General features: G+C 31.1%; 1 protein-coding gene across 3 annotated transcripts in view; it reads right to left on the bottom strand.

The window, feature by feature from the left end:
• The window catches only part of LOC115891725 (advillin-like), a 57121-nt gene extending 46951 nt beyond the window's left edge, over positions 1–10170 (bottom strand). The window contains exons 1-4 of one of the 3 annotated variants that reach the window (XM_030912265.1): positions 9975–10170; positions 4101–4454; positions 3262–3495; positions 2903–3143 (exon numbers count right to left, since the gene is read on the bottom strand). In XM_030912265.1, the coding sequence (XP_030768125.1) occupies positions 2903–3143; positions 3262–3495; positions 4101–4454; positions 9975–10006 (861 nt within the window). In that variant the 5' untranslated portion in view covers positions 10007–10170. Of the gene's footprint in view, positions 1–2902; positions 3144–3261; positions 3496–4100; positions 4455–6699; positions 6896–7839; positions 8131–9974 lie in introns of those variants that run through there. The other 2 variants (XM_030912266.1, XM_030912264.1) reach the window with 2 other exon arrangements.
• Positions 10171–12989: the final 2819 nt, after the last annotated feature.

Genomic DNA, 12989 nt, shown 5'->3' with positions numbered 1-12989 from the left:
GATGCAGATACATGCCAGTCTCTGTACTTTGCACAGGGTTTGCCTTGCTGTACGTTGCTCTAGTTTTGTATACCAAGCAACTGCTCCATAAGTAATCATGGGTCTTACTATCATGGTATACATCCAGCGCAAAATGTTAGGGGCGCAGCCCCACCTATTTCCCGCCAGTCTTCTGCATATCATGAGAGCCTTTGTGGCTTTGCTGGTAATGTTCTTAATATGCCTGTTCCAGAGAAGTTTACTATCCAGGGTTATTCCCAGATATTTCACTTCCTGTGATGGCAGTATTTCCTTTCCATCTAGATGGATTCTTTTCAAGTTTTTCAAACTTCGCTTTCTGGTGAATGGCACTACTGCGGTTTTATCTGAGTTAATACTCAGCCCGACAGTCCTGCACCATCTCTCAGCGATGCGGAATCCTCTTTGGATAATATCACACAGGGTGCCTTCATGTTTCCCCCGTGCAATGATGACTATGTCATCTGCGTACCCTATGCAGTGTATTCCCGCTAGAGTTAATTCTTCCAGTAGTTCATCTACTACCAAGCTCCACAGTAGGGGGGAGGTCACTCCACCTTGTGGAGTTCCTTGCGTTGTCTTAACAACTACAGTTTTGGTACCTATCTCAGCCTCTGCTGTTCGTGTTGTGAGCATTTTCCAAAACCAGCGAATTATAGTACTGTTCACCCCTCTTGTTTCAAGAGATCGCTTGACCACCTTCTGAGGTATATTGTCAAACGCCCCTGCAATGTCCAAGAAGGCACAAAGTACTGTTTCTTTCCTATCCAGACTTGCCTTTATTAGCTCAGTTAACTGGTACAGAGCAATTTCTGTGGATCTGCCCGCTCTATATGCATGCTGACTATCCTGCAGTGGTTTAACCTGTAGATGATTTACTCTAATATGGTTGTCCACTACTTTCTCCATCGTTTTTAATATGAACGATGTGAAACTAATAGGCCTAAATGATTTGGGGTTAGCCCAGTCAGTTTTGCCTATTTTGGGTATGAAGATGACTTTCGCTCATCTCCAGATGGTTGGTATATATCCCATCGCTAAGCTGCTTCTTGTAATGTTTAATAGATGGAGTGTAGCTATTTCCTGACCCTTCTTTAGAAGGGTAGTCGCCGTTGGCTGCAAAATCGCGCGAGCTCCTCTACTTCCGGAGGCGGTGTCTGCCCATCACCCGGAAAGTATGCAGAGGCAATCACGATATTTTTGCTACAATCCTCGATATTAAGTTGAACCATGATTGGAACAAGATCTCGGGTTGTAAATTCTGAAACACATGTGTAGTTAATGTTGTTTCTTATAAGAATACAGGCTCGGGGAAATTCCTGCGTGTTATCATATATTACACTGGAATTTTTTCCAGACAACCCTTTAATTTGTCCCTGGTACACCCAGGGTTCCTGGGCTAGTACCATTACATATTGGTTTTTCTCAAAGAGTCTTGTGATTGTGGCGGAAGACCCTTTTGCATGGTGCAGGTGTATTTGGGATATCCCATGCATCAGGTTTCTGGGGTAGGTAAGGATCCCCATGAATAAAAACTAAAAAAAAACTCAAAATTTTCAAAACTTTTTTAGCAAAAAAAACTCATAGACGTGTTTCAGGGGTCGAAAGTAGCCCTAAAAATATTTGCACTTATTTAAGACTCACCCCGTATATTAATTATTGATTTTCAAATTCTAGGAAATAAAACTGAATTAAATAAAAATGCATATGACTAAAACGTAAACTTTTTAACATATTCAGCATTTTCTAAAAATGAAGTACACATTTTAAATTTTAGTAGAAGCTACCTACATTGTAATTTACCTTGTGCAGTTAAAATAAAACAAAAAGTCATACAGGGCGAGAAAAGAGTCGATGAGAAATTAATATCAAACATTGGTCTCTTTTAAAAGCAATTACACTTTCATTTTAAATGGAACACCCAGTATATTATTCCGACATTCAATGGAGAATTCATGTCTCTTCAAAATACTATTAAGGTTGCCTATCCTTTAGATGAAGACTTTTCTAGATTTTATTTCTTTAATAGAATCAAAAAATCAATTAATACTACCGGGTGCGTCTCAAAAGTGGCTCACCCCCTATAACTTTTTTATTTTTTCAGTTAAAGAAAACGAGATTTGGTATGTTAGTATATGACATAAATTAGGGTTGACTGACGCATTCAATTATTTTCGGTCACTTCCTGTTTCACCGGAAATAACTACAACTTTTGATTTTTAAATGGAATTCTCGGTATTTTTTTACTTTATTCTAGAGAAAATAACACTCTCATATCATATGTGTGTTTTGATATTTTCGCATATGGTTTATTTGAAATTATAACTTGCGGTTCAAACATTTGACTCAAAATACCAAGTGTGTGGTATCAAATTATTCTTAAAAAATGCTTTTCCGAAATATGCTAATGAGCCACCCTCGTTCCATTTGAAAAAAAATGAGATATGATTGAAAATACGATTTGAGCATTTTCTAACTGGCCAGGATAAGACACTGAAAACATTAGATGATCAAATCTATTTTTCCAAGGCTCCTTGATTAAGAATTAGTGTTTTTAACATGGCCATGGAATGGATATGAATGTCAAAAGTTTACATATATGTATATAATATAGATATGCCATTCTATTCAGAATGTAATTTTCTATCAAATTAAGTCAAAAAATACCGAGGATGCCCTTTAAAAATCAAAAGCTGTAGTCATTTCCGGTGAAACGGGAAGTAACCAAAAACAATTGAATATGTCATTCAATCCTAATTTATGTCATATACTAATATAACAAATCTCCTATTTTTATCTAAAAGTTATAGGGGAAAGCCCCTTTTAAGACGCACCCGGTATAGGGCGTTCCATTACAAAGACTTTTTTTGGAGACACTACTTACTGATATTGGATCATGACTCTCTGGGCAATATCCGCAAATATATCCCCAAACTAGTCCAAATCCAATTCCTCCCAAGATGGAGACAGGTAATTGTAGAATCAGGTTGGTAAATGTTGACGTGGAAAAAATAAAGCTCTGTATAATTCCAAAACAGACTACAGAGAAAACGTCTGATAAAGTTGTTATAGCCATTACTAGGGTTGGTATTCCTTTTGCCACTCCATAACCTTCAGCTTTTAGCCTATTATTAAAAGAAAAACAGTTGTAAAGTGTTTAATATGGAGTAAAGTTTTTACGCGTAAAAATAGTTTTTTACGTGTTTAGTTTTCTAGGAATTAAAAAATAGAGACTCAATATACCTGAGTAGGCATGGTATGGTTACTGCTGGTGATATTGCCGATATAGCAAATCCCAAAGCAAAACCATAAGTCCACGGTATATACAAAAAGTAGTAGCTCATCACACCCACTGCTGCTGTCTCAACCAACCACGGCAAGAATCCCAACTTGACAACGTCAAATTTCAACTGTTTCAACGCTCCTAAGTCCAATCCTAAGCCAGCTCTTACTAGGATTATCAGTAAAGCCACACCTCTGAAAAGTACCAGATAATAAATTTGATTATAGAGTAAGTAGAACCCTGTATATTTTCTACATATTTATGTAACGGTTAAGGTCCGATGTCAGGTTAATGTCGACATTACCCGGTTAATCACGAGAATAACACACAACAAAACAACCAAAAACATAACCAAACCCAGACATTAACCTGTTAATGTCGACATTAACCGGATATCAGGCTTTAACCGTAACATTTACATATATAGATATTAAAATAATTTTCTAATGTCTAAGTTATTATATCGGGTGGTCGGAACTGTATTCCGGAAACTTCGGCAGCATATTATGCAGATAAAAATAAGTGCCAAACTTCATTACTTCAGATAAAAATTAAAAATAGTTTTATGTACCACGGGAATTATAAAGTGTAAATAACCTCGGACAATAATTATTGTCCCTCGGGACAGTAAATTTGCCCTCGGCAATTAACAGCCTTTATAATTCCGTTGATACATAAATAACTATTTTATCAACACTTTCGAGGGCTGTAACTTCTTCAGAAAACCTCTTAGGGCATATTTTTCATAGGTACACACTATTTTTTACACCCTGTACATTAATAACTACTCATTTTTTACCTTAAGAACTTATTTATCCCCGCAAAAGTCGAATCTATATCGACAATTCCGCAATTCTGAAAAACCACCCCCACCACAAGCATCCCTATCAATCCAGGCAGATTGGTCAAGCTGACCAGCCATCCTGCTAGCATAGAACATCCACTGGCCAGGATGATTTGGAACAGGCGACCCCTAGGTGGAGCCATCGTCTCACCCACCGTAATATACAGGGTGTACCACGTGACCAATCCTATAAGTATCAAGGCCACTACTCTGGCAGTTTTTTGGTAGGTTGGACAGAAACGGTAGGGGCATATTGTTGGCCAGAAGCTTGGTTGCCAAGGTGGGTCTTCCATAACTTTGATGTTTGAACTGTAAATTTAATTTATTAATCTATGTGACACCCGCACTAAGGTGCAGGTTAAAATTTGGTAATAAATATTTCATGATCGAAATAATACAGGGTTGTTCACCACATACGATACGGAGTATTGTAGCTAAACGATTAGATTTTTACAAAGTCTAAGTTTTGGGTTTGTTGAAGGACTATTAGAGCTACAATTTAAAAATATTTTACAAGATATAGAGTGTCCTAAATAAGTAAAAAATATTATAGTTTTATTTTTTTAAATGGAACATCCTGTATATTATTCTATTTTTAGATTCTACAGTTGAAATAAAGGTAAATTTGATTAAGGTTTACACATATATATTACACAATTTTTTTACACATAAACCTTACCGTTTTTGAAATGTTTTCAATTTTATGAAATTGCAGTAAAAATTTTAAGGCTTTATTTCCCCAAGGGTATCAAAGTTTTTAATACTAAATATTTACTGAAGTTTATTTATTGATCAGATATTGTATTGCAATAATAAACAAAATACTGCCTTATACAGAGTGTCTAAAAATTTATAATAAATAATTAATAGCTTTAAACGGCAATAACTTGTTTAAAATGGAACACCCTGTATATTTTACGAGAATCAGATGCACAATTTAATTGTCTATCAAATTGTATACTATTTTTTACCTATCTCTTCAAGTTTACGTAGAAAATGCATTTTCTTATAATTTAGACCTCATTTAATACTATACCTATGAAATATTGACATTTTAGATTATTTTTAAAGATGTGACAAATTTTCAAAGACTAAGAACTACATTAATTAACTGTTTATGTTGATTATAATTGTCCCAAATATTAAAAAACTGAATTTTGTATGTGTGTTAGATAGTGTGGTAAAAAGTAACACCTTATAAATTTCATTTTTTGACGAATGCTTATTTATAACAACAGAGACGTTCATAATCATAATTTATTATTATATTGATTTCTGAGTCAAATCCATATTTGTTTAGAATAATTTGTTAAGTAAAACAATTAAGTACCAATGTAATTAACTAATTTTTCGGCGGAATTAATGGTGGTATATTTAATTGGTATACTTTTTTACAAAGATTTAAATAGTTTTCTATTTGTAAACATATGGGCTTAAAATATTATTTTTACAACCTGTACATTTTGTACATTTTTTTAAAGCAGCTTAACAGCTTTAAAAAAATCTAAAATGTCAATATTCCATGGGTATATCACTATACCCATGGAATATTGACCTTTTAGATTTTAATAAGGTCTAAATTATAAGAACATGGATTTTCTACGAAAAATTGTAGAGATAAGTAAAAAATGGTATAATACTGTTACGGATTCCGTGGGTCCACTAATTTAAACTCACGATAAAATACTTAACGAATTTATTATCTCACTTTATACACACAATAACTAACTATTTATAAAATTCCTTCACCAAATTTTCCGATTCACAATTTCCAAACGCGGTATATTCAAACTTCAAACTGGTCCAACTGCCAAGCGCGGGCTTTATATACTCTCTGGCGAGTGTTTCTGGAACGTTCTAAAGAATTCTGTAATATTCTTTTACTTTCTGGCGAATGCGTCATTTTTCTTGACACGTTGCGGTAAGGTAGGCAACCAGTAATACAGTTTAGCGCCACATACACCTTGACAATACAATTTGATAGACAATTAAATTTTGCATCTGATTCACCTAAAAAACACAGGATGTCCATTTATATTAAACAATTTATTGCCGTTTAGAGCTAGTAATTATTTAATATAAATTTTTGGACACTCTGTATTAGGTAAGTACAATTTTATTATGGCAACACAAAATCTGATTAATAAATAATCTTCAGTAAACATTTAGTATTAAAAAAATTTGATACCCTTGGAGAAATGAGACCTTAAAATTTTTACTACAATTTCATAAAATTGAAAATATTTCAAAACGGTAAGGTTTAAGTGTGATAAACCTTGATCTACCTTTATTTCAATCGTAGAATCTAAAAATAGAATAATATACAGGATGTTCTATTTAAAAAAAACAACTATTTTATTTTTACTTATTTGGGACACTCTGTATCTTGTAAAATTATTTTTAAATTGTAGCTCAAATAGTCCTTCAACGAATCCAAAACTTACAATTTGTAAAAATCTAATCGTTTAGTTACAATACTCCGTGTCGTATGTGGGGAACAACTCTGTATTAATTCAAAGTTTCAAAAGAACATTTGCTCTCGCACTACACTTACTCCTGTTCCAAAAAAGCATCGTGCGCTGACATTGGATTAAGCACTTGAACTCTTTACAAACAAACTAAATAATACCGTTTAAGTAACCAGGCTTTATAACTATTTTTAAATAAACAAATTAAATTTCGATTTAAGTACATTAATTAAACAACTAGATCGCGTGACATTTTGCGTGCAAAAATATCTCAAAATAATCTTAACCTCAAAAAATATTTATCGGTGAACTATAATCTGTCTCTATAGTACATGTGTCGATATCATTTAAATATACCTTTTGTGTTTCTGTAAAGTACTGTCCTTTTTCATCTATGTCCAGATACAGGGAGTTAAAATATAAACAAAATAATTGTATTACTTCAGTAAAAATTGATTAATAATAACTACGTCTAATTTTGGCATAACTTCTTTCCTGGAGTAGTTATAAAAAATGATAATATTGATTACCCTATAAAAGAATCTTCTTACTCTGATAAAGAAGTCTGTAAAATACTATTTTTATTTTATTTAAGATAAATTCATGTTTATTTTACAAGTAATTTAATATACAGGGCGGGCCAAATTGTAATAACAAAATAATATTATTTTTATTTACGCTTTCGAGAGCTAAATTCTTCGGCAATCATTTTAGGGGATATGTTAAGAGAAACTTTTTGTTTTATCTGCAGAAGTACCCAACAAAGTTAGATACACTATTTTTTGACACCCTGTATACAGGGTGGTCAGAACTGTATTCCGGAAATTTCGGCAGCATGTTTTCCATATAAAAATAAGTAAAAAAGTTCGTGTAATTGTATGTCCTAAAATGCTTAGTTGGTAGACGAAATAAAAATGAAACTTCTATACCCTGTATCGCCAAAACTAAGCATTTTAGAACATACATTTATACGAACTTTTTTACTTATTTTTATCTGTAGAATATGCTGTCGAAATTTCCGGAATACAGTTCGGACCACCCTGTATAAGTAATACTTATCTGTTTTGTTTGAAATAAGATATCATTTTTGTATGATTATATATCCTTACTAAAGATATAAATAAAACGTGTTTCTAGAAATGAAACTACACTGCAGTTACGGAGAATTAAAACAAATATATGTTTATTATAAACAAATACGTATATAAAAAATACAATGCACTTACCATATAATCTTAGTATAAAATAGTTTCAACTATATGCTATTAAGATTTAAAATAAACTAAAAAATACGTCTTATTGATACAAAAAACTGCAGAATACTGTTTACAAAATAAATTTATGCTAATAATTACTATCTTCTCGCCATAAAATACCTAGGTGCTAATAGTTAAGTATATTTGCTTTTTTACCATCAGACAATCTGAAAATATACAATATGCACCGTCTATCTTCACAGACGCCGTGCTTAGTTCTGTTTATTTTTGTACTGTTTTGTTTAATCACCCTGTAAATACCATACTGTTTGTATCTTTTTGTCTCAATTTTATGAAATTGCAGTAAAAATTTTAGGCTTTATTTCCCCAAGGGTATCAAAGTTTTTAATACTAAATATTTACTGAAGTTTATTTATTGATCAGATATTGTATTGCAATAATAAACAAAATACTGCCTTATACAGAGTGTCTAAAAATTTATATTAAATAATTAATAGCTTTAAACGGCAATAACTTGTTTAATTTAAATGGAACACCCTGTATATTTTACGAGAATCAGATGCACAATTTAATTGTCTATCAAATTGTATACCATTTTTTACCTATCTCTTCAAGTTTACGTAGAAAATGCATTTTCTTATAATTTAGACCTCATTTAATACTATACCCATGAAATATTGACATTTTAGATTATTTTTAAAGATGTGACAAATTTTCAAAGACTAAGAACTACATTAATTGACTGTTTATGTTGATTATAATTGACCCAAATATTAAAAAACTGAATTTTGTATGTGTGTTAGACAGTGTGGTAAAAAGTAACACCTTATAAATTTCATTTTTTGACGAATGCTTATTTATAACAACAGAGACGTTCATAATCATAATTTATTATTATATTGATTTCTGAGTCAAATCCACATTTATTTAGAATAATTTGTTAAGTAAAACAATTAAGTACCAATGTAATTAACTAATTTTTCGCCGGAATTAATGGTGGTATATTTAATTGGTATACTTTTTTACAAAGATTTAAATAGTTTTCTATTTGTAAACATATGGGCTTAAAATATTATTTTTACAACCTGTATATTTTTTTAAAGCAGCTTAACAGCTTTAAAAAAATCTAAAATGTCAATATTCCATGGGTATATCACTATACCCATGGAATATTGACCTTTTAGATTTTAATAAGGTCTAAATTGTAAGAACATGGATTTTCTATGAAAAATTGTAGAGATAAGTAAAAAATGGTATAATACTGTTACGGATTCCGTGGGTCCACTAATTTAAACTCACGATAAAATACTTAACGAATTTATTATCTCACTTTATACACACAATAACTAACTATTTATAAAATTCCTTCACCAAATTTTCCGATTCACAATTTCCAACTGCCAAGCGCGGGCTTTATATACTCTCTGGCGAGTGTTTCTGGAACGTTCTAAAGAATTCTGTAATATTCTTTTACTTTCTGGCGAATGCGTCATTTTTCTTGACACGTTGCGGTAAGGTAGGCAACCAGTAATACAGTTTAGCGCCACATACACCTTGACAATACAATTTGATAGACAATTAAATTTTGCATCTGATTCACCTAAAAAACACAGGATGTCCATTTATATTAAACAATTTATTGCCGTTTAGAGCTAGTAATTATTTAATATAAATTTTTGGACACTCTGTATTAGGTAGTACAATTTTTATTATGGCAACACAAAATCTGATTAATAAATAATCTTCAGTAAACATTTAGTATTAAAAAATTTGATACCCTTGGAGAAATGAGACCTTAAAATTTTTACTACAATTTCATAAAATTGAAAATATTTCAAAAACGGTAAGGTTTAAGTGTGATAAACCTTGATCTACCTTTATTTCAATCGTAGAATCTAAAAATAGAATAATATACAGGATGTTCTATTTAAAAAAAACAACTATTTTATTTTTTACTTATTTGGGACACTCTGTATCTTGTAAAATTATTTTTAAATTGTAGCTCAAATAGTCCTTCAACGAATCCAAAACTTACAATTTGTAAAAATCTAATCGTTTAGTTACAATACTCCGTGTCGTATGTGGGGAACAACTCTGTATTAATTCAAAGTTTCAAAGAACATTTGCTCTCGCACTACACTTACTCCTGTTCCAAAAAAGCATCGTGCGCTGACATTGGATTAAGCACTTGAACTCTTTACAAACAAACTAAATAATACCGTTTAAGTAACCAGGCTTTATAACTATTTTTAAATAAACAAATTAAATTTCGATTTAAGTACATTAATTAAACAACTAGATCGCGTGACATTTTGCGTGCAAAAATATCTCAAAATAATCTTAACCTCAAAAAATATTTATCAGTGAACTATAATCTGTCTCTATAGTACAGGTGTCGATGTCATTTAAATAAACTTTTTGTGTTTCTGTCCTTGTTCATCTATGTCCAGATACAGGGAGTTAAAATATAAACAAATAATAACTACGTCTAATTTTGGCATAAATTCTCTCCTGGAGTAGTTATAAGAAATGATAATATTGATTGCCCTATAAAAGAATCTTCTTAGTCTGATGAAGAAGTCTGTAAAATACTATTTTTATTTTATTTAAGATAAATTCATGTTTATTTTACAAGTAATTTAATATACCAGGGCGGGCCAAATTGTAATAACAAAATAATATTATTTTTATTTACGCTTTCGAGGGCTAAATTTTTCGGCAATCATTTTAGGGGATATGTTAAGAGAAACTTTTTGTTGTATCTGTAGAAGTATCCAACAAAGTTAGATACACTATTTTTGACACCTGCATACAGGTGGTCAGAACTGAGTCCGGAAATTTCGGCAGCATGTTTTGCATATAAAAAATAAGTAAAAAAGTTCGTGTAATTGTTAAGTGTCCTAAAATGCTTAGTTGGTAGACGAAATAAAAATGAAACTTCACACCCTGTATCGCCAAAACTAAGCATTTTAGAACATACATTTATACGAACTTTTTTACTTATTTTTATCTGTAGAATATGCTGTCGAAATTTCCGGAATACAGTTCGACCACCCTGTATAAGTAATACTTATCTGTTTTGTTTGAAATAAGATATCATTTTTGTATGATTATATATCCTTACTAAAGATATAAATAAAACGTGTTTTGGGTAGAAATGAAACTACACTGCAGTTACGGAGAATTAAAACAAATATATGTTTATTATAAACAAATACGTATATAAAAAATACAATGCACTTACCATATAATCTTAGTATAAAATAGTTTCAACTATATGCTATTAAGATTTAAAATAAACTAAAAAATACGTCTTATTGATACAAAAAACTGCAAAATACTGTTTAGAAATAGCTATTTATGTAACTAGTACCTAAAATGATGTTTTTTAGGACGAAATAGTAGATGAGTCCTAAAAAACATAATTTAGGTACGTGTTACATACACTATTTTTTGTCATACGCTTTTTACAGTTTTTTAGAACGCATATTTGCAAATTTTCCATATTTGAAATTATAATGTTTGGAGAAAAGTTGGCTTATAAATTCATATCTTAGTAACGAGTTTGTTTATTTCATCGCATTTTTGACATGTCATTCGAAATTTGTCACAAAAATCAAATTCATCAACAATTTAGACATTTTAGTCCATAAAGGTTGCCATGACGACCTTTACGGCCTAGGCCGAAAAAGAAACATTTTACGGACTGAAATGAGTCCGTAAAATAGCTGTTTTTGGGAGCGTATGACAAAAATAAATTTATGCTAATAATTACTATCTTCTCGCCATAAAATACCTAGGTGCTAATAGTTAAGTATATTTGCTTTTTTACCATCAGACAATCTGAAAATATACAATATGCACCGTCTATCTTCACAGACGCCGTGCTTAGTTCTGTTTATTTTTGTACTGTTTTGTTTAATCACCCTGTAAATACCATACTGTTTGTATCTTTTTGTCAATATTGATCGTTTTAATCATAGTACTCGTAATTAACGTTGTGAATTGATACACTTCTTTATTATTTTTATTTAAATATGTTTATTATTTGTAATAATAATATTGTGTAATATTTTTTATTATTTAGTTCATCTCTATCACTTATTTCGGTATAAAAACTCGCAACAATGCAAAATAATCATAATATCTCAATAGTATATCTCTGTATCGCTGAAGAAATACAGAAATAATATACAGGGTATCTCAGAAATAAGTGCAAGTATTTTAAATGGTAGTATATTTCGACCCCAGAAACACACCCGTGATTTTTTTTGCGAAAAATCACGGGCATTGAACATTTTCTGGAAAATATTGAAAAACTTTTGAGTGCCGCTTGTTCAGTTACCGGAAATTTGTTTACAGTGCTTCGAGAAGATGCAATGTTGCCACCTCCTACGTCATCCCTTATTCTCTATGTTTATAAGTTTTATAATTCCACATTTTAAAATTTTTCCGAAAATTAAATTAATCTTATTCACTGTAGATTTTTTAATCATTGTAGGTTACTACTAAGTATAATGCAACCTCTACTATATTTTAAATACCTTTTTTACAGTTTAGTAAAGTGAAATAATAAAACTAAATAATGAGCAATTATAGCAGCTTTTATATTTTAAAATCAATGCTCTTTATTATGTAAATAGTCAACGTTTGACCTACATTTAAACAGATCAGCAGATTGAATTTTTAGGTTATAAAATCCATTTTGAGATTTTACTCAAAACAATAAACCTCTGACAAAACTAAAAAAATAGGCAAATGTAAGGTAAACCTGTAAAAATACTTTTATTATTCAAATAGAAATATCAATTATTTTGGTGTTTGTCTACGACCACTTAATAATAAATCAATATTCTACTTCCTAGCTGAAGGAATATGGTGCCCATATTTGTAATAGAGTGAAATATAACAGCTGATAACAGTGAATTATGATAAATCCAATGAATAAAAATGGATAAATCACACTTTGCATTTACTTTACATTTGTTGCTATGCCAACGTGACACTCACAACATCCCGATGCGCGGCGTGGATGATTTGACGTTTTTCTTATCTTTTCTTTTTATTAATTTTGACGTTTAAAATTGTCAAATGTTAAGTAGGTAGTACTTTGTATATGGTAGGTAGTGATTATTAAATGGCATATCAAGAACTCGTTT

This window comes from Sitophilus oryzae, unplaced genomic scaffold (assembly GCF_002938485.1).
Source record: "Sitophilus oryzae breed Bouriz unplaced genomic scaffold, Soryzae_2.0 scaffold_1191_pilon_pilon, whole genome shotgun sequence".
Lineage (NCBI taxonomy): Eukaryota > Metazoa > Arthropoda > Insecta > Coleoptera > Curculionidae > Sitophilus > Sitophilus oryzae.
Note: the sequence above shows the minus strand (reverse complement) of the source record. Positions and strands in the feature narration are given on the sequence as shown.